This window comes from Conger conger, chromosome 2, assembly GCF_963514075.1.
Source record: "Conger conger chromosome 2, fConCon1.1, whole genome shotgun sequence".
NCBI lineage: Eukaryota > Metazoa > Chordata > Actinopteri > Anguilliformes > Congridae > Conger > Conger conger.
In genome coordinates, this window is record NC_083761.1 from 13540263 (window position 1) to 13562865 (window position 22603).

At 42.3% G+C, this 22603-nt stretch overlaps 3 protein-coding genes, 1 long non-coding RNA gene and 1 pseudogene across 4 annotated transcripts in view; 2 read left to right on the forward strand and 3 right to left on the reverse strand.

Moving 5' to 3' along the window:
* The window catches only part of slc16a12b (solute carrier family 16 member 12b), a 15999-nt gene extending 10301 nt beyond the window's left edge, over positions 1–5698 (forward strand). The window contains exons 4-7 of the mRNA XM_061232831.1: positions 1120–1263; positions 1899–2475; positions 3119–3378; positions 5105–5698. Of these exons, the coding sequence (XP_061088815.1) occupies positions 1120–1263; positions 1899–2475; positions 3119–3378; positions 5105–5340 (1217 nt within the window). The 3' untranslated portion in view covers positions 5341–5698. The remainder of the gene's footprint in view (positions 1–1119; positions 1264–1898; positions 2476–3118; positions 3379–5104) is intronic.
* A 2249-nt stretch (positions 5699–7947) lies between these two features.
* LOC133115232 (interferon-induced protein with tetratricopeptide repeats 5-like) lies at positions 7948–9681 on the reverse strand. The gene has a single exon (XM_061225042.1). The coding sequence runs from the start codon at positions 9679–9681 to the stop codon at positions 8308–8310; it is 1374 nt and encodes a 457-aa protein (XP_061081026.1). The 3' UTR covers positions 7948–8307.
* A 4075-nt stretch (positions 9682–13756) lies between these two features.
* Positions 13757–14885, reverse strand: LOC133115240 (interferon-induced protein with tetratricopeptide repeats 5-like; annotated as a pseudogene).
* A 1469-nt stretch (positions 14886–16354) lies between these two features.
* On the forward strand, positions 16355–17400 carry LOC133122426 (uncharacterized). The gene is made up of 3 exons (XR_009708099.1): positions 16355–16477; positions 16914–16971; positions 17141–17400. It is a non-coding gene; the product is annotated as an uncharacterized LOC133122426 (long non-coding RNA).
* A 9-nt stretch (positions 17401–17409) lies between these two features.
* Positions 17410–21338, reverse strand: LOC133122425 (interferon-induced protein with tetratricopeptide repeats 5-like). The gene is made up of 2 exons (XM_061232389.1): positions 21252–21338; positions 17410–20422 (listed from the first exon to the last, which is right to left on the reverse strand). Exons 1-2 carry the CDS (start codon positions 21254–21256, stop codon positions 19015–19017), a joined length of 1413 nt encoding a protein of 470 aa, XP_061088373.1. The 5' UTR covers positions 21257–21338; the 3' UTR covers positions 17410–19014.
* Positions 21339–22603: the final 1265 nt, after the last annotated feature.

The following is a 22603-nucleotide window of genomic DNA, read 5'->3' on the forward strand; positions in this document are numbered from 1 at the left end:
CGCATTGCACAGAGGGAGTCCTTGTATGTGCGTGTGTTCACGCATGCACAGAGGGAGTCCTTGCATGTGCGTGTGTGCATGCATGCACAGAGGGAGTCCTTGTATGTGCGTGTGTTCACGCATGCACAGAGGGAGTCCTTGTATGTGCGTGTGTTCACGCATGCACAGAGGGAGTCCTTCTATGTGCGTGTGTTCAGGGATGCACAGAGTTTTTGTATGTGCATGTGGGGAGGGAGCCCTTTCTCACATTTTTTTCCCCCTGAAGAAATAATTACTTGATCTGTCACGGCTTGTAGGATCACTAATAATGTAATACACAACTCAACTCACAGGCCCTGGCGAATATTGCAAAGTAATACAGAAATGATTTAACACAGATCACAGTGTTCTGCGCATGAGGGTTAATGATGACAAATAAATATGTCATCTTTTGTTTTTATTTGTAGGTAAAGTTTAATTTCTTCCCTTTCCATAAAAGCTTGGTACGAAAACACCTATGTGATCGGTGTCACATTGTCACAGAGCCAGTAAGAAACCACAATCATCAACCACATTCATCAGGAGAAAAACTGCCAACTTGGTTTTCTGGGGAGTTTTGTCTCTCCACCATTTGAGGGTTTTTCTCCCCACTAGGGAGGTATCCATGTGCTATTTGGGGGCTCAGGGCTGGTTTTTCCCTTCTGTTACTCTGTAAAGCGTCTCTGTGACAGTCTTCAGTGAAAAACGCTATATGCATAAAGATTTAAATGAATATTCATACATGGCACAGACGTAATACACTGGGTGATTTGAACACAGGCGTGTCACCTTGGACAGGACCCCTTCTAGCTCTGTACTCTGACAGATAATGGGCAGTATTATCATAATTTATACTAGCTGTGTGACTTTTACAATGTTAAGGTTCTTCCCATTGAGTCACTGTGCAACTGACATTATTTATCTTGTCTTCCAAAGTGCTTTGAGGTGTTTTTTAAGCCTGTATCAACAATGTATTTTTATTTTAAAGGAGCTTCAGAATTAAGCCTTTTTTGTTCCCTTTCACGAGTCAGTAGTAAACTGCAGGTCCGTAGCGAGGCCCCTATCCAGGCATAGCTGAGCTGACTTGTGTTGTCCCGGCAGCTCCACTGGGCAGTTTCATCGGGAACCGGCTGTCCTGTCGCATTGCTGTCATCCTGGGGGGCTTCCTGGCCTCCACTGGGCTTGTCTTAAGCTCCTTCGCCACAAGCCTGGAGTACCTGTACCTCACGCTCGGGGTTCTGACAGGTGAGTCCCCCCCCCCTTTTACCCTTAGGGTACAGGGTAATGGATAGATTCTCTTTGGTTACGTTTGGATGTTTACGTATGGATGCATTATTTATTGCGTAGGCCGGGCAGGTAAGTCTCCCGGGGCCGTTCCTCATGTGTCATTGTGATGGAGACGCAGCTCGAATCACAGGCTACTTTGACCAGTTGTAATGCAAAAAGAGAATAACCCACATTAGGTCAGCTCTCTTATGTGGGTTGACTTTTCATAATTGGGCGGGGCTTGGCATAACTGAAAAAATGCAAGCTTAGTGCTCTATGTAGATCTCCAGTGAACAAACACAGTTGCACTCTGTGTGGCATGCAGCAAGGTTTTGGGAGACCTGGTCTTCTTCTGGCAGTGAGCCTCGTCAAAAAGCTTGCTTAATAAGTGTTCCCCATGACTTTTTTGTGGTTTGCTATCTCTGTACCACTCTAGAAAGCAACCCTGTCCCCCAGCATTGCATGGAACATCCACAGAATTTTACCCATATGTAAATGCTCCATGAAATTGTTTTGATCTAAATGTGAAGGAACCATCAACCATGACTATTTGTAGAGTCGCTTGAAAAGAGAGAAACCCTCTGCGCTGTAACTGTATGGCGGCCCTCCTGCAGGTGTTGGCTTTGCCCTCTGCTATACCCCGGCCATTGCTATGGTGGGGACGTATTTCTGCGAGAGGAAAGCGCTGGCGTACGGTATCGCCATGTCGGGCAGTGGCATCGGGACCTTCATCCTGGCCCCCGTGGTGCAGCTCCTCATAGACCACTACTCCTGGCGGGGGGCCCTCCTGATCCTGGGGGGGCTCGTCTCCAACCTGTGCGTCTGCGGGGCCCTGCTGAGGCCCGTCGCCGCGAGGGACAAGGGGGAGAGCGCTCCCGCCATGGCCGACACCGAGAAGGCGGCGGACGGAAGTGCGGCGCTGGCTCCCCTGGTCAGCACCAAGGACCGGGAGTACAGCTGCTTCTGCTTCCAGTCTCTGCAGGAGTACAGCTTCCTGCTCATGCCCGACTTCATGGTGCTGGCCGCCTCCTTCCTGTTTCTGGCCAATGGCTGCAGCGTGCCATTCGTCTACCTGGTGCCCTACGCCCTCAGCGTGGGAGTCCGCCACCAGCAGGCCGCCTTCCTCATGTCCATCCTCGGGGTGATCGCCATCGTGGGCAACATCACCTTCGGCTGGCTCACCGACCGAAGGTACTCCGTCAGCCCCCGGTGTCAGTGGTTGTCTTTTAAACTGAATTTCATTCAAATGAAACTGAATGCACCCATCCAAGCGTTTGTTTTCTTTAAGTCCCGGGTTACTGATACTGATTTCACAACTGGATGCGGCCTGTAGCGTAGTGGTTAAGGTAAATGACTGGGACACGCAAGGTTGGTGGTTCTAATCCCGGTGTAGCCACAATAGGATCCGCACAGCCGTTGGGTCCTTGAGCAAGGCCCTTAACCCTGCATTGTTCCAGGGGAGAATTGTCTCCTGCTTAGTCTAATCAACTGTACGTCGCTCTGGATAAGAGCGTCTGCCAAATGCCAATAATGTAATGTAATGTAATGGATGCGTAGTTCACTCAGGCATACTGTCAGAGATAAGAAATGTAAGTGCATAAAAGTATCCATGACTGTCATTCATTTCAGTTAGCTAAATCACAGGAAGGGACATAAACTAAAATCAAAGTGGAGTGGTGGGAGTCAGAGTAGAGGCTAAGGAAACTGTGCAACAGGAAGAAGACTGTGCATCATTGTGCATCATTGTGTCTATAAAGTGCCCTTGTGACAGTGACTAGTACACAAATAACATGTAATGCAAATAGAGTTGAATTGACTCCCCTCTCTCCCCCAGGTGTTTAAAAAAGTACCGTAACGTGTGCTACATGGTGGCAGTGGGCATGGAGGGGCTGTGCTGCCTCTTCATCCCACTTCTGAAGAGTTTTCCTCTGCTCGTGCCTTTCTCGGTGCTCTACGGCTACTTTGATGGGGCCTACGTGGCCCTCATACCCGTCGTCACATCGGACGTCGTCGGAAACACGTACCTCTCCTCAGCCCTGGGAGTGGTCTATTTCCTCCATGCCATACCTTACCTCTTCAGTCCACCAATCGGAGGTCAGTTCTCTGTGCTTTGGCCAATAAGCCTACACCATGCCTGGATGTGCTCCCTACAGCCAACCTTTAAATACAGTCCCAGTCAAAAGTTTGGACACACTTTTCTGCTTTTTCTGATTGATGTTTTATTTCCTCTGTTTGTCATCAAACAACTCACATGTGGTCAAAGTGAAGATTCTCACCTTCTATTGAAGAGTTCCTTACTTTCAAGTTGTCTTATAAGCAATACTGAAACCTCTTTGCATTTGAATGGATCTCTACGGGAATTCAGAGGAGGGACTTGATTCAGCTGTAAATTACACTGATACATTATGGAACACATTTGTGGACTAAATGGTTTTAACTGAGGTATCACACCAGTGTGTGACCACTGTGCTGCCAGTAGATACAGTATGTAGTAGATACTACGCAGGGTGTTTCTCCTGAATTATTTTTCCATTGAGCTCAACAGCATATCTGACGGCAGCAGGATGGTTTAAGGCTCATTTGATACCTTGGACCCTTGATGACTTAAATCCATTTAGCTAACAAATGTGCTCCATACTGTATCAGCATCATTTACTGCTGAATCTAGACCTACCACCCAATGCAAAGATGTTTTAGTATCACTTGTAAGACCTGAAAGTAAGATATCCAGACTCTGGTAATGTTGACATGCAAAGGATATGCAACCAAATACAAAACATTACTATTTTATTTGACATTATGGTTAAACCATTGCCCATATATGGAGTTCCAGATCAATGCACAATTTCTCTGAATGGGCTTGTCACATCTCTGTCACAGTCTGTGATTTAAGATGGTGTTTAATATTTGGACTTTGTTATCCAAACTCATTTCTCTCTTAAGCAGGTCTGGCTCCACTGAATTCAGATGCCGCTTTTATTTTGCTAGCCAAAAAGCTGGCAGCACAGCACATATTTTATGTGTCACAGCTAGTAGTTCCCAGTCAATGCTACCGTTAGCAAGCAAATGCATTTAAAGCATCAATTCAAATAACTTAAGGAAATTACCAACGAGAACCAAAACTACACCAGATAGTTAATGCAAATATTTAATCAGCCAATCATTTGGCAGCAACTAAAGCTTGGAGATATGGTCAAGAGGTTCAGCTGTTTTTCAGACCAAATGGGGAAGAAATGTGATCTAAGCGATTTTGACCTTGGAATGATTATTGGTGCCAGACAGGGCGTCAAACCTCTAAGTGGATAGGTGACAGCAGCAGAAGACTTAATAAAAAATAAGTCAAATAAATACACAATGAAGTGCTCAAATGTGTACAAATGTATAATTTATTGCACAAACGAGTAGTAGCCATCGGCAACGCCCGTGAATGGTAACTGAAAATGCAACCAGATACAGCACTGTGCGTGTTATTGTGCGACGACTAGCTGTTGCAATTTGCTTTTTAAATTCACACAGATTTCTTCTAAGACTATAACAAATTGGATGACAAGCATTCTTTCTTCATATACAAACAAGTGTCCAAATGTCATAATTTCTTTTAAAGGATTTGCAAAAAACTCAACATTAATTTCTCCCTTAGACCGTCGTCAGATCTTTTATCCCGAAGTATATAAAATGCTAACAAACCATCGATAGATCCGAAGGGGATGACGACACGACTTCCAACACCTATTTGTCTCTCATTGGACACTGAAACTGTGCTGCCATTACTACATGTTAACATTCTGTGTGACTCACAGTATATTTCCTGTCTCTCCAGGATGGCTGGTGGACCAGACTGGCTCCTACATGGCCACATTCTTCCTCAGTGGTTTCTCACTCATCGCAAGCTCCCTAGTGCTCAGTGCTGCGGCAGTAATTTGCCGGTGCCAGAAGACGCGCACGTACGCCACCAATTCAGACCCCAAACTGGACACCTGCCAGAGCACCCACGCTGATTACTACAAAACTTCACACGAGGAACCAAAGCTTACAGCAAATATGCTGTCTGTATAGCATTCAATTTTTTACACTGCATTTCTTTTCTCCCATTTTTGTAATGCCAAAGTGTATGAATGCACAAATAAAACTGGTGTCAGAGCCAACTTGAACCCATACACATAAAGCCAGTCGCCTTGTGGGTACATAAATGAGCTATATTTAGATAAAGGTCTGCTTGACTTCCACGATCCCTGTTGATGAACTGAATGTTCCTTCTGCATGACAGCAGTTCTGTGTCTAGAGTGTGCCTTTCCACATGACAATGTCAGTACTCCCTCAAGCTTCGGACTTAAAACGGTGGGCCAAAAATCCTATTTTTCTTTTGTTTAAAATTTCCCATGACTGCCCAGAGTGGGGTACATTGCTAATGGTCATGTGACCAACATTACATTAAAGTATTTAATAATATTCCAATGACTTTGCTTTGATTCCTTTAATATTAGTGTAATATTCCATGTGACTTGTTTTTCTTGGCATTTCTCCAAAATATCTCCTTTTGAGCAAGAAAAAACAGATTAGCAAGAAAAAATGTAATTGTCTGTTGCAATAACAAAGGTAATTGAAACCGATCAGTAATGCAGAATACAGTGGTGCCATAGACGTACTAAAGTAGTAATACCACATTACACCCTCCAAACCCTATAGTAATGCCCTGCCTGGAATAAAAAAAAATATATCTGTTTGAATTGTAAGGAATTTGATTCAGTCGCAGGGAGGAAAATGCTTTTTTTCTGATTCATTTCTAATCCTGTAATACGAATATTTCTGTAAATACGGTTTCTCATATATGCACATTGGCTGGGGTGTGCTGAAATAAGACTTTGTACCCCATAGAGTACATATACATTCACCTTGGAACATGCATGTTTATGTACCTAGCTCCAACATATCTTGTATCTTGTCTCTTTCTTCACACATAACCAAGCATCATTCTGGGCACAGTTTAAATGGTAAATGGTTGGCATTTATAAAGGACCTTTATCCGAAGTGCACACAATCACACACCAATGGCATGCAAGGCACCAACCAGCTCATCGGGAGCATTTATGGCTTAGGTGTCTTGCTCGGACATTGGACACACCCAGGGCGGAATCAGCCCGGTAACCCTCCGACTGCCAGACGACTGCTCTTACCGCCTGAGACAATGTTGCCCCATTTAGAACAGCAATGTGACAGAGGGATGTCAACAGGCCGCAAGATGGCCCCAGTCTAAAAGTTCCAGACACCATCACCTTTTTGTCCATTGTAGTCCCATTTAATGGCATCCAGTGCTTCTTTCTCCTGTAATTTGGGTGCTGTAAAGTCAGAAGTGGAGGAGTTGTTTGGAATCCAACTATGACAAGAGCATGATCTGACAGGTTGCACAAGGAAATAGTATTGTGCTGCAAGAAGTATCAAGATTATAGTCTGAGTAAAATTGTCAGTCATGAGGAAAGACTGAAGACACTTCTCTTCAAGCTAAGCAAAAGAGGACTGAGGGGGGATTTGATAGATGATTTTATATTCATCAAAGGGATTAGCAAAGTGACCAAGGGGCCATAGATAGATATCTGCCAGTTTTGCATGAATTTCATGATTACACAGATAGTTGTAAATGCTTGGACCAGTTTGCCAGGCCAAATAGAGGCAGAGATGCTTGGGGGTCCAGGCTTACTGCAGTAGCCTACTCTCTGGTTTGTAGATAAATAGTAAGCTAATATTGGCTGAATGGCCTGCTCTAGCCGTTATGTGTTCTGATATTATTATGTTCTTATGCACAGTCCAAAATGTCTCCATTCAAGATTCATTCAGGATATCTTCATTTGACTAACCCATCCATCCATTATCTTAACCCGCTAATCGTGAACAGGGTCACAGGGGGGCTGGGGTCCATCCCAGCATACATTGGGTAAAAGGCAGGAATACATCCTGGACAGGTCGCCAGTCCATCACATTCACCCATTCATACACACACTCACACACCAACGGCGATTGGCTGCCATGCAAGGCGACCTCAGGCAAAATTTCTGTTGTATGGAGTTAACAGTATTAAATGTAAAGCCCTGGAATTATTTTAAATTTAATTTAAAGTGAACCCTGGCTCAATCCCTGTTCATAAACTGATTGTTCCTTCTGTGTGGCAGCAGAAATAGATACCCTTAGTGTAAAATCCAGCTTGACCAGCTAGAAATGACCAACTACCAGCTGTTTCAAACCATACCTTGCGCTGGTCAAACCAAGTTAAGTATGGAGCAGGTGTAAATTGGTCAACCAGCTACCAGCTGATTAGATATGTAAGCATTGTTTGGATCAACTATTAAAACCCGCCTCAACTGCCTGCTTGCTGGGGACTCTTCAAAGCTTGTGAGATTGAACTCTGTGCGAGACAGAGCCACAGCATAACCCTTATTCCACTCTATCTCTTCTGGCTCCAACTCCAGCGCCTTCTCAAAGCACTCTTTTGCTTTCTCATAGTATTGTGGAGAGAAGTTCAGGAATACCAGCTGAATACCAGGCCTGCATGGAGTATTGTTGGGCCTCCCATATTTGCATTAACCAGCCACACAGTGGATCTCAGTCAGCAGAGGAGACAGAATCCCTCCTGATGGAGCTGAGCCTCTCAAGAAATGGCCAAAAAAAACCTTTGACTGAAAACAGTTTATTTTTACAATTAAGGACATTTTAGTGGTGCTGATCATTTTAAATACATTGTATATTCCTGAGCAATTACAGTGCATGGCCATCTCAAATACTCTTTTATTATTTTTTAGATACAGTGCAATATTTAAACAAACATAAATTAACTACAGATAATAATTCTTGTTTTGTGTTCATATTCCTTAAATTTCTGACAATTTAACCTGCAATTCATTTTCCTGTAAGCTTAACATTTTTTAAAACAGTTTAACAAGTTCATCAATAATATGACATATAGGGTGCATTTCAACAAAAGGCAAAACTCTTACATTCTTCACTGACAGATTTTACATTTCACTTTGGATATCATTGCAGACCCAAGCGGAGGTCACACAGAGCAGTGAGGTACTCCTCATTGCCAGGATCATACAGAATGGCCTTCTCATAGCACTCAATGGCTTGCCGTTTGTCACCTCTCATTTGGTGAACATAACCCAGAGTCCCAAAGGCTGCGGCATCATGGGGGTTTCTGGAGATTTGCCCAATTGCTATTTCCTGAAGTTTCTTTGCACACATTTCCCCATCTTGTGTATCTTGCTGTAATTGGAGTCCTTGCTTGTACCTCATCACAGCCAAAGGCACTAATCTTTTGTGGTGGTACAGGAAATGCGCATAAAGGACTATGACCATCTGCCGGTACTCATTTTCATCAGTAGCAGCTGCAAGTGCTCTCTGAAACACCTCTTCTGCTTTCATGTAATTCTTTGCTTTCGCATAGATGCCTCCTAATTCCGCCATGGCACCAATGAAGGCAGGTCTCAGGGCAATAGCTGTTTCGATGTGCTGGATGCTCAAGCTGAGCAGATGATGTTGCAGCCTGTTGTTTGCAGCTTTCCTAGAATAGTTGAGTCCAAGGTGATAGTGCAGTAAGGCTGAATCAGGAGTTATTTCCAGTGCTCTTTCCAGAAGAGATATGGCCACATCAAATTTTTTTATTTTCCGATAGAACTTTGCCACATACTGTATCACGTAGGGTTTGTTGGGATCCAAGTCTATGGCCGTTTCCATCAGCTCCTCGGCTCTCTGATACTCTTCATAGTCAGCGTGCTTCAGACCCAGCAGAACCATGATGTAAGCATTGCTTGGATCAAGTTCTAAAACCCGCCTCAACTGCCTGCTTGCTGGGGACTCTTCAAAGCTTGTGAGATTGAACTCTGTGCGATACAGAGCCACAGCATAACCCTTATTCCACTCTATCTCTTCGGGCTCCAACTCCAGCGCCTTCTCAAAGCAATCTTTTGCTTTCTCATAGTATTGAGGAGAGAAGTCCAGGAATGCCCAGCCTTTCTCCCCATAGATTTCAGGATGGAGAACAACAGGGGATTCTGGAGGAATCTTAATCTTCTCCAGCTTGTCCAGGTAGGTCTGGGATTGTGCGTGCTCACCCATGTGATAATACACCCATGCAAAATTGCCATAGGTGACGATGAGCTGCCTCTCACAGTTGTCACCGTGATGCTTCCTGATGTGCTCCTCAGCCTTTTCCAAGTAATCCCGCGCTTCCTCAAGGAGACCTTGATTGAACTTTGTAAAAGCCAGATTACTGTATGACCATCCGATATTCCGGTCCTCTCCATCTGACAATTTAATTTTGCTTTTGAGCCTATTCTGTAGATCATTTAAGTCAGTGACATCCAAACCCCAGGTGAAGTGGCACTCGAGCTGAAGTAGTTCTGGCATGTCTTGATCTGGCTTGTCTTGATGTAGACTGCAGTAAAAAATGTAAGGTAAGATTTTTAAAATTGCATTCGGAGGAAGAAGCATTTAAAAATTAAATTAAACTCTTTTGACGGCTCTTAAAACATAGTTTAACAAAATACATTTCAATTAATACAGTATAAATAATACTCATGAAAACATGATGTAATCTAGGAGCAATACATTTCAATATACTTTTGAAATTACATTACATTACATTACAAGGCATTTAGCAGACGCTCTTATCCAGAGCAATTTAAACACAAGAACAAGTGCAAAGAGGACCTGAGAGGACAGTATAGTTCCGAGTCCTAGTGTAAACATGCAGAAAATCAGAACCAGAAATATATTTCATGGTGAAATACATTTCGTAAGAAAATGATATAAAGGTGGAAAAACAGTGAGTACTTACTCAATTACAAACACCTTTAGCTGGGTTGCAAACAGGTTGATCTGATAATGATTATGCTATAATCCAGAACGATTTTTATAGAGACAGTCTCCTCTCGGATACTGGAGTTTGAACATTTTGAAAGAAACGAAAGTCAAAGGGAAGCTGCTCTTGCACAATCTTTACAACATGTTAGGTGGCATCATTAAAGTCAAGGATGTATATCAGGGTCTAAATCGCTGACCTTACAATGATTCAATTTTATTGCACCACATCTGACTAACCCTTAATGCAAATTAACATCACTCCTGGATCTTTTGAATATATTCAGCTCCATTTCATGTTTTACAGAACAGACTCAGAACATTACACTTTTGGGGCCTGCATTTGGGGTTGCTTCAGCCTTACTGAGGAATTCAAGAGCACCCCCATTGCTTCCTTTCATGTCGCTCACAAAAAAATAAAATGTTGAGTTGTGGGGCATGGTTTCTGCAGGGGCACAACTACGCCAGCAATACAAGTGTAAATGTAAGCAGCTCTGGAATGCTGTGACGGTAATCAGCTTTACTTATGTCGCACGTGAAGGGACACCTAAATAGTCTTATTAAATTAAAATAATCGCCAATAATAAATAGCCTACATGTTGTCAAGTCTTCCTTATATTATTATACTATATTTACAGTTTATATTCTTCATTTGTACCGTCTTTATTTCATCATAACGGAACCGTTTATATCATGACTTTCGTTTACAACGAACCGAAACGATTTCGCTGGTTCCAATTTCCCTTCTCGTGTTAAGCACGGAACATCAGTGTTAAAAGCAATGAAAGTTATTTTTTCAAATGAATGGAACGAGTTATTCGGTTCATGCCAGGGGCGCACAACAAGGGCTGATTTGTTTCAGGATTTTGTATCAATAATTATTGAATTAACTCAATCATATTTTGGTCTGACAATGACATTTGCACTACCTACAGGCGCGGACAGCTCGTGTATCCTAAAGATTTCACTGTGCTCAAATACAGTACAGGAACGAACTAGTGTAGTTTATAGACCTGTCATCTAACTGGTTGGAACAAAAACCAGAGCGCAGAACAGCCCTCCAAGACAGGAGGTGTGCACCCCTGGTTTGTATTAAATGGTGAAAGACACCTTAATGAACACGCATTGGCAAAGTGTAAGGTTTCATATCACAAAATTATACTTTTTATGGTTTTATTCTCTTATGGTACTGTCAATTATTTTATTGACAAATGGTGTATATTTGCATCAGATGTGTTAAATGTATGCCTGTACATTATATGATTTTCGACGGGGGCACAAACCAACAAGTGGCATGTTGAAACATGGGGATTTTGCATTGTATTTAAGCAAGAATGATGGGTTTGTTTTCACTTACGTATTACAGCAACCTGCTTCTCGTGTGTGAGTGGCAAGGCGGTTTGAAAACTTCATCAAGAGTTTTTAACAAATCAATGTTTTAGCACCCTGAAAGTAAAGTTTTTTTTTTTTTACAAAAGTGTTTTTCGATTAACTGGTAATGTGTTCATGTCACAGACTCCAAATATACGTCATTTAAATCACTGTCTTGTTGGATAAAATGCAGTATAGTACTGCAAACATAAATTCTATGGAAGTTACGGGAAGTTTGAATGTTACAAAATGTCAGCAGTAGATTAAATCATTAAATCTATTATTAAATTCAGTGATTTCATCATGAACAAAAGGACATGAGTTTTTTGTTTTTTGGATAGTAGGAATGGATAGTAGGAGATTTACATGGAAAAACAGGAACACATGAATTATACATTCTTATTAATTCTGGATAGAAACTAATACAACACACATGCAGGTGCCTGTGAACCAGGGTAGGTAAAATTGCCATTAGTTTTTGAAGTATAGTGTTTATTATACTTATTATAGCTGAAAAATATTTCCCCAAAATTTAAATTCTTGACATATCAATAAGTTGACGATGCATTGTCGGTCTGACCCCTGCTAAAAGCTGAATTGAGAACAGCTTGTTATGCCCTGAAAAAAACAAAATGTCACGTTTCAGGTCTGTCTTGCCATGTTTTATGTTTATTCACGTTGTCTTAGTCACGTAGTGTCTTATCATGTATTATGTTAGTCTAGGTTCGTCATGTTGTTTAGTTATGTTTCGTTACGATTTATTTTCTTGTCATGTCTAGTTATGTTTCGTACGATTATATTACCTTGTTATGTTGAGTGGTTATCGTCTTAGTTTCGCTTTGTGTTATGTTTTGATTTATGTTTATTGTTACGTTAACTGGTCGTTGTTTATGCATACACTTTTACATGTCTTTCCGCAAACCTTGCGTTCCGCCTTCTCTCTCTCTCTCTCTCTTTCTTTCTGTCATTCACTCCCTAATTGTTTCCATTTGTCTATTTACTAAAACTACTAACGCTAGATCAGGATTGGGTAGAAACTAACAAACTAATCATGTGTTCATGTTACCTTACGTTTCTCGTGCATGTCATTTACTAATTTACTAATGCTAGGGCAGGATAGGTTTATTACTAACTATTACTAATCACCTTGTTAAACTTGTCATCCATCGCACCTGTTTTCCATTTCCTTGCTACGCTCTAACTAATTGTCTACACCTGTCTACATCTGCATTTATATCGCAGTCGCGCTACTGTTCCCTGCGAAATTGTCTGCCTCTAGTTTTACTACGCAACGCTTGAGCATTGGTTACTGGTTGATTACACGTTACGATCCAAGACTGTTACCGGCCATTGATTATTGATTTCTGTTTTGTGACCATCGTTTGTTTTTGACCACGTCCTCGCCTACCGTTTTTGTACTTTTGCTTCGCTGATTGTTTCATGGTTTCGATTCCCGCTTCGCCCACGACTACGCCTCTGCCTGCCGTCCGCCTGTTCATCTGCCCCGCTGACAGCTCCTGCTACCGGACCTCCCTGCACGTCTACCGACTACGAGCTTGCCTCTTCCCTCGGCACCGTGATTCTTGTTTGTTTACTATTTGTTTGACTGGATCTACGTGTATGGACTTTGCTTGTTTTGACTACGCTCCTGGGATTCGTCCCGAATAAAGCCCTGAGGGGTCTTTATATAACTATTGTTTCTGAGTCGTGCATTTTGGGTCCAACCCCGACGCACCCGTCTCTCAAAAGGCTTCAACCTTGCATTCCACTCCACAGTTAAGAGCTACACAGTGGGTTTGAATTCATTTCAATATTTATTACTTACCATAATTGTAATAGCAAAGGCAAGCAACAGTAATCCTTTCATCAGATTAATAATTACATTTAACAATTTTTACAATTAACAACTAACAAACACAGTTAACATTCTTTTAAAAACCTGATGTGTTTAACATGACATTCAGAAAATAATAATACAGAATATTCATGCACTTGCACTTTGCAGCCCAAAAGTGGCTAGTGAGGAAATAAACGAAAACAAACTAAAGCTTTTGCAGTGTATGCCATTTAAATGGGCTTTGCATTTTAAAATGTTGATTTCATTTCCAGGGTTAGCGGAGATTACACAGAGCAGTGAGGTACTCCTTGTTGCCAGGGTCAAGAAGAATGGCCTTCTCATAGCACTTAATAGCATGAAGTTTTTCACCTGTTATTTCATGAACATAGCCCATAAACTTTGCCATCATGCAGGTTACTCAATGTCTTTATTTGCAATTTTTGTGAGTTGCTGCGCACACCTTTTCCCAGCTGTTGTATCTTTCTGCAGTGTAAGCCCTTCCTTGTAGTGCATAATAGCCAAGGGCACTGATTTCATGTGGTAGAGCTGGAAATCTGCGTAACGGACCTCTACAACATACAGGTGGTCATTCTTAGCAGTAGCCACTTTAAATGTTTCTTCAAACATCTCCTCTGCTTTCTTGAAGTTCTTCTCTGCATAGCAAGCTGCTAAATCTAACATGGCATATACAAAGGAGGGTTGAATGGAGACAGCCTGATCCAGGTGTTGCATGCACAGTGTGAGTAGAGCTTCAGCCTCTTCTCCATTCTGGATTGATGTCTGTCTTTTCCTCTTGTAGATCAGGGCGAATTGATGGTGCACAAGGGCTGAATTGGGTGTCATTTCCTGCAGCCTTTTCAAAAGAGACAAGGCCTTCTCAAATTGCTTATTTCTCCGATAGAACTTTGCCACATACTGTATCACGTAGGGTTTGTTGGGATCCAAGTCTATGGCCGTTTCCATCAGCTCCTCGACTCTCTGATACTCTTCATAGTCAGCGTGCTTCAGACCCAGCAGAACCATGATGTAAGCATTGTTTGGATCAAGTTCTAAAACCCGCCTCAACTGCCTGCTTGCTGGGGACTCTTCAAAGCTTGTGAGATTGAACTCTGTGCGATACAGAGCCACAGCATAACCCTCATTCCACTCTATCTCTTCTGGCTCCAACTCCAGCGCCTTCTCAAAGCACTCTTTTGCTTTCTCATAGTATTGTGGAGAGAAGTTCAGAAATGCCCTGCCTTTCTCCCCATAGATTTCAGGATGGAGAACAACAGGGGATTCTGTAGGAAACTGCATCTTGATCTTCTCCAGCTTGCCCAGGTAGGTCTGGGATTGTGCGTGCTCACCCATGTGATAACACCCATGCAAAATTGCCATAGGTGACGATGAGCTGCCTCTCACAGTTGTCACCATGATGCTTCCTGATGTGCTCCTCAGCCTTTTCCAAGTAGTCCCGTGCTTCCTCAAGGAGACCTTGCATGAACTTTGTGAAAGCCAGATTACTGTATAACCATCCGATGCCCCTGTCCTCTCCCACTGACATTTCAATATTGCCTTTAATGTCACGTTTCAGGTCTGTCTTGCCTTGTTTTATGTGAATCATTTGTCTTAGTCACGTATTGTCTTATCATGTATTATGTTAGTCTAGGTTCGTCATGTTGTTTAGTTTATTTCTTGTGACGATAAATTGTCTTGTCATGACTAGTTATGTTTTCGTTACGATTATTTTGCCTTGTTATGTTGAGTGGTTATAGTCTTAGTTCGTTTAGTGTTATGTTTTGATTTATGTTTATTGTTACACAAACTGGTCGTTCTTTCAACATACACTTTTACATGTCTTTCCGCAAACCTTGCATTCCGGCTTCTCTCTCTCCCTTTTTGTCACTCACACCCTAATTGTTTCGATTGTCTATTTACTAAAATCTACTAATGCTAGATCAGGATTGAGTAATACTAACATACTAATCATGTGTTCATGTTACCTTACGTTTCTGGTGCATGTCATTTACTAATTTACTAATGCTAGGGCAGGATAGGTTTATTATTAATGATTACTAATTACCTTGTTAAACTTGTCATCCATCGCACCTGTTTTCCATTCCCTTGCTGCTCTCGAACTAATTGTCTACACCCGCATTTATAGCCCAGTCGCACTTCTGTTCTTTGCGAAATTGTCTGCCTCTTGTCCGTCAAAGGAACGCTTGAGCATTATAGCCCATTGATTTCACCTTAAGAGCCAAGCCAAGCCTGTTTTTCGACCACTGTTTATTGATTTCTGTTTCGTTGACCATCGCTTGTTTTTGATTACGTCCTCGCCTACTGCTTCTGTAGCTTTGCCTCGCTGTTTTTGACTTCCGCAGCTCTCCTGCTACTGGACCTCCCTGCACGTCTACCGACTACGAGTTTGCCTCTTCCCTCGGCACCGGTTTATTGTTTTATTGGCTGGATCTACGTGTATGGACTTTGCTTGTTTTGACTACGCTCCTGGGATTCGTTCCGAATAAAGCCCTGGCAAGACTTTATATTACTATTGTTTCTGAGTCGTGCATTTTGGGTCCAAACCCCACGCACCCGTCTCATTTAAGCCTGTTCTGTAGATCATTTAAGTCGGTGTCATTCAAACCCCAAGTGAAGTGGCATTCAAGCTGACACTGTTTGGCGAGCAGCATATCTTTAATTAAACTGCAACAAATAAGGAATACAATGATTACGTTTATTATATTTTGGATAATAAAATGGTTGCTGTTTGAACAAAAAGTATTTTTAAAATGTATAAAAATGTGAATCATCCAATATTAACTTTTTTAAGCCAAAAACATATTTCTTATTGTGTATGTGAGTAGTTTATTCATCTATTTCATTATAATCTTAGAACTATTAATTCAGGCTTTTATTAAAGATGCACTTACGCCATGACAAACACGTTCACGTGGATCTTGAAAACAGGTAAAAGAATTCCGCTGCTCCAATAAAAACTGCGACACAAGTTTTATAAAGCCACAATAGTCTCCTCCCCAATGTTTGGTTGGGATGATGTAGCGTACGAAGTCCCTCCAGAGGATTCAATTTACGCAAACGCGAAACTCATGGCACTTGTTGCCGGAAACTACACCTTAGGACCGATGTACCTTAAATGTAAGTATCATTTAAAGTTTTCCTTAAGTGAAGTACCAGAAACCCTAAAAAACTCCCTTCATTAATCCCTTAAAATCCGTTAAGTGTTGCATAAAACACCTTAACGACAATTTCCCTGAGTATAATTTAAGGTTAGCCACAAATTACCTTAAGTCTCTGTAAACGAAGAAATGGCTGAGTTTTTTTAGCCATTGGAGGAGGAAAATGTCCCTTGTGGTGGCGTCATGGCTTGGGAGCACCCATGACTCCGGAGTAGGCTCGGGAGAGATTGTGAAGACGATGTGCACGGTGGTATACTGCTCGGAGACATTGGGTACTGTAAGGGTTGTGTTATGTTACGCCGCGGGGTGGCGCTGTGGGACTCGGGAGTGAAGGACGTGAGGGGATGTTGTACGTTGTTGTCTTATGTATTAGTAAATACAGAGAAACATCACAGGTACCCTTGTCGACCGTGGCTGATGACACCATTCTCGAGTCCCTCTACCCCTGCACAGGTAAATTGATTGTGTAATACTCATTGCATATCATTAGGCGTATATATTACGGTATACAGATCCCCGTTTTGTGGCGTGTCCCCAGCTGTATTTCCACCATTTACTTTGATTATTACTGTTGCTAGATTGCTTATTTTGTTCAATTATTCTTTTATTTTTTGCATTCTAGGAACGATACAACAACGCCCTAACGCACACAAGGTGCATAATAGAGCGGAATATGGGGCAGCTCTAGCGCAGTGAGCTGCGTGTGGAACCTGCGAGGGCCTGCAGAATCATCGTTGCGTGTGTTCTCTTCAGTTGATCAAAGAACAATCCTGCCACTGATGAAGAGCATGCGTTGGCGATAGAACAGCACGGACGCGAAGAACAGCAGCAAGGCGATAGGCAAGGACATGCAGTTACGAATGCAATCGTTAACGTTTTTAATTTGCCCAAAATAGTTCATTTTGTGGTTATTGTTGTTACAACACTTTGTAAATAGTAAAATCATAAAATCTTAGTCATGTAAATTAGTCATGCTATAATTTATTTTATATTAAATCAAATAAATACATTTACATTAAATAAGACAATGCATTGTATAGTTTGATTATTAATTAAGGCTCTCTTGATCTTGTTATCTTTAATTAATAAAAATGCAAATCACACCAACGTAGCTTATCAGAAAACGTAAATAACCACAGAAAAGGTTTTGTGCGCACAGAGCCAGAAGATATGGTGGCCATCCAAAGACAACCCTTTCACCCCCCTTGGCCACCCCAATAAATAAAAAAGTCCTAGAACCACCCCTGCATGTCAGTGCACTTTTTCCTTGTTTCCCCATTTTCTATGTGCTTTCTCAGCTCTGATCCAGTCCTTCTTTTCCCTTTCTCCCCATTACGTGTCTCCGCCTTCCACACCATACATGTATTTCTCCCCATTACGTGTCTCCGCCTTCCACACCATACATGTATTTCTCCCCATTACGTGTCTCCGCCTTTGACATCATATATGTATTTCCTCCCTGGCAATTTTCTCACCTGTTTCTCCTTGTTTCTTGTCAGTGTTGCTAATAAGCCTCTCTGTCCTTCTCTCCTCTGCCCCAAACCATCCTTCAGCACCCTTCTTCGCCCTCCTGCTGTCCCTGTGCGCTGACTTCGCCGGCCCTCGACTTCCGCCTGCCTGATCCACAGTACCCAGTTCACTTTGCTCATGACCCACTGTCTGGACTTTATTATGAACTTTATTATTTCATCCTTTTGGTTCCTCTGTCCACAACGCTGGCATTTATGGTGTTTGTGCAATTTCTTTTTAGGTTTTTAGGTTTTTGTTTTGTACCATGAATGTTTCACCTTTGTATTTGTTAAAAACATACAGTGAAATACATTTTTCATTCTCTCTCATTCTGCTCAGTAAAATGACCATTGTTAATTCAACTCAAGCATTACACAAGTCCAACAGTGATCATACATACAGTATGTACTCTGTATTTAAAACTTAACATTTTACTGTTTGTAAAGCAGTACATAAAAAACAGTGCATGCATTCTGCAGCTAATACATTGTATGTGTTCTGAAATAATATTCCCCATAGTACTTTACAGCAGGGAGTCATGTTTTGGATGCTGGCAAAGAAACCGTTGCCTTATGGTAATTATTTACTTGGAAATTAGAATTTTGTCACATGTCACTCATGTAATTTCAGCAAAACAAATACAATTGATTTCTGGATAATGTCTGTAACAACTATAGAAACACAGTGATGATGTTGCAATTGCATTCCTTTTAATGCATACAATTTAAATGTATTTTAATCTGCACGCCATTATAGTATGGTGCCGTCTTGAGCTGTCCCCCCAGGGTGTCACATTAAATGTCAATTATGTCAGTCATTAAACTATTGCATTACACAGTAATATTGTAAAAGCTCATGATTAGGATATTTAACCTCTGAGGTTGCTTACATGCTAAATTTGAAAATGACAGTATAAATCAAGTGTTGCAATCATCACCTGTAATAAAATTAAATCAGTGGTTGTTATGTTTCCACTCCTTATAGTCATTATTTGAACTTCATTCCCCTCTCAAAGGCAGCAGAGAGGTCATCAGTTTCAGCAGAAAGCTTGTCTTCAGCCCTCAGGAAGGCCAGAATTTCATTTGCTTCCGCAGCCCTCTGCCTGTTTTTTTGCCACCTCCCTGCAATTTGCTCCAGCTTTCTGCCAGCTTGTTTCCTGTTGTAGTTCTGCATCTTCATTCGGTAGGCAGCTTTGAGCTGCACGACAGCGCGGTCCTCCGCCCTCTTCTTGTACAGCAGAAACAGGCCGTAAGACGTTTGAACGTGCTGCTTCTCCGGGTCCCGCAGAGAGCCGCCCCGGAGCAGCTCGGTGAAGATCTCCTCCGCCTCAGTCAGCTGCTCGTTCTCGCTGTAGGCCTCAGCCAGGTTCACCTGGGCATATATATTGGAGGGCTTCAGCTCCACTGCCTTGCTGAAGTGCTTGATGCACTGCTCAGCCTTGGCCCTCTTCAGATTTGCTGGTACACAGCTCCGTGGTCCTTTCTGCAACATCTTGATGAGCTGCTGCTTGTGGCACATGCCAATCTGGTGGTGCAGGAAAGAAGAGCTAGGGGTCTGCTCCAGCACCTTTTCCAGAATATCCAGGGATGCCTCAGTGGAATCTTCCCCTCTGAAATACTTGGCCACATATCGCATCACTTGGGGCACATCAGAGGACAGCTTGAGGGCACCTTCAATCAGTTTTAGGGATTTGTATTTATCACTTTTTTGAAGCTTCAGGGCCAAGAGCACCATTACCTCAGCATTGTCGGGATCTAAGAGTAATGCTTTTTCCAGCTGAGGGATGGCTTCACTCTTCTTAGACCTCAGTCTTTCATCTTGAACAAGCCCCTCTATTCTGTACAGAACCACCCCGTACCCCACGTTGAAGGACACATTTCCAGCATCTCCCTCAAGGGCCTTCTCAAAGCTGACCTTCGCCCTCTTGTAATATGTTGCTCCGAGCCTCAGAAAGGTCCAGGCTTTCTCACCATGAACCTCAGGCAGGTTGCATGAGTATTGCAAGGCCCCAGAGACACCTTTGCATATCTCCTCCAGCTTCCCAAGGTAGGTCTCCACGTCACCCAGATTGCCAGAGTGGAAGTGAGCCCAGGCAAAGTTAGCATACGTCACCAGAAATGCTGTTAGGACCTCCTTGTCTGCCTTAAGGATGGCCTCGGCCTTACTGAGGAACTCAAGGGCACCCTCATTATTTCCCTTAACATGGCTCACAAATGATAAGATGTTGAGATATGTGGCATGGTATCTGCGTGGGCAGAACTTGACTCGATCCTGAAGCTTCTCTGTAATGCCCTCCAGGTCTGCAATGTCAGCCTTACTTATGTCCCATGTGAATGGACACTCCAGCTCTCTGAGCTTTGCTTCAAGGTCAGCTTTCTCACGGACACTGTAAAAGCTGTGGAAGTAAATACACTTTTCACTTTTTAAGGTGGTTACCATTTCATTTTAAAACACTGTTAAAGAAAATGTCTTAAATGGGAGGGGTCTGTTGTGAAAAAAAGAACACCATCTCAGTGTTCCATTGTTCTATCAACAGAGCTTCACAACTTTATTCCTGGGGATATCTACCATCCTGATTTTCATTTCAACCCTAATTTGGCACACTTATACTACTAATTAACAGTTCAGGCTGATATCTGGCTGTAGAATGAGGTGTGTTTCATTGCAGTTAAAGTGAAAACCTACAGGACATGCCAGGGGATCTCAGCAGCATCCTTAAAGTCAGATGCCATGAAATCCATGTTGTCACAACACCCAAGATGTCACAAAAATAAACCGTGGTGCACAAATAAAACTAGTGCTAGACCGTAGTCTGGGTGGATACTCAATTCCGATTGGCTAGCAGGAATGGTTTATTACTGACTGATTATCGCTATAATAGGCTATGTGCATCCCTGTTACGACAGCAAGAAACCAGTTACGATGTACACGCTCCAAGACTAGACGCACCCCAATAGATGTGTCCGTTATTCAGTTATTCAGCAACGATTATTTCTTGCATGCATGACTTTACATACAAACTATGTTCGCTCTTTAATTGAATGTGTGCTATACACTCTACCTCTCATTACAAAACTGTTCGTACAGATTGCAAAACATAAATAAGAATTGTACATTCTACTATCTAAATAGAGCATCTACCTGCTTCCAAATACAACTCCGCTTAGACGACTATCACATACGTTATATATTTTTCAGTCCGCATATGAATATCCTTTCCTTACCTCATTTTTGAAGAAAAGCTGTAAATTACGTGGTTTCCGAAGCGCAATGGTTTTATATGGGTTGTCGGTGCGTGTATATGGCATGGTGTGGCATATGTCGGGGTGTAGCCTACATATAGCATGAAACCGAAACTTAATCGGTCCTACGACAGTCAATTTCATATCTCTGTAAGCGCAACGCCCATGCGACGGGAAACACGGAAATGTAACTGAAACGAAAACATCTGCTATTGAATGCAATTCCCTTAATCCCTTCATTATTAGATTATATTTTAACCATACATTCTTAAATATGGCGGGAGTGAGACGGGTGCGTGGGGGTTGGACCCAAAATGCACGACTCAGAAACAATAGTAATATAAAGACCCCTCAGGGCTTTATTCGGGACGAATCCCAGGAGAGTAGTCAACACAAGCAAAGTCCATACACGTAGATCCAGCCAAACAAATACAAAACAAACAAAAAGCACGGTGCCGAGGGAAGAGGCAATCTCGTAGTCGGTAGGCGTGCAGGGAGGTCCGGTAGCAGGAGAGCTGTCAGCGGGGCAGATGAACAGACGGACGGCAGGCAGAGGCGTAGTCGTGGACGAAGCGGGAGTCGAAACCATGAAACAATCAGCGAAGCAAAAGTACAAAAACGGTAGGCAAGGACGAAGTCAAAAAACAAACGATGGTCACAAAACAGAAATCAATAAACAATAGTCGATGACGGGCTTGGATCGTAACGTGTAATCAAAACAGTAACTGCTCAAGAGTTGCGTGGAAAACAGAGGCAGGCAATTTCGCAGTGAACAGTTGCGCGACTGGGCTATAAATGCAGGTGTAGACAGGTGTAGACAATTAGTTAGAGCGTAGCAAGGAAATGGAAAACAGGTGCGATGGATGACAAGTTTAACAAGGAGATTAGTAATCGTTAGTAATAAACCTATCCTGCCCTAGCATTAGTAAATTAGTAAATGACATGCACGAGAAACGTAAGGTAACATGAACACATGATTCGTCTTGTTAGTTTCTACCCAATCCTGATCTAGCGTTAGTAGTTTTAGTAAATAGACAAATAGAAACATTAGGGGAGTGAAGGACAGAACGAGAGAGAGAGAGAGAGAGAGAGAGAGAGAGAGAGAAGGCGGAACGCAAGGTTTGCGGAAAAACATGTAAAAGTGTATGCATAACAACGACCAGTTAACGTAACAATAAACATGCAGCGAAACATAACACAAAGCGAAACTAAGACGATAATCACTCAACATAACCAGGTAATATAATCGTAACGAAACATAACTAGACATGACGAGAAAATAAATCGTAACAAGAAATAAACTAAACAACATGACGAACCTAGACTAACATAAT

What these genes read in the sequence shown, in the direction of transcription:
- LOC133115232 (XM_061225042.1), bottom strand. Translation starts at nt 9,681, where the DNA reads ATGCCAGAACTACTTCAGCTCGAGTGCCACTTCACCTGGGGTTTGGAT.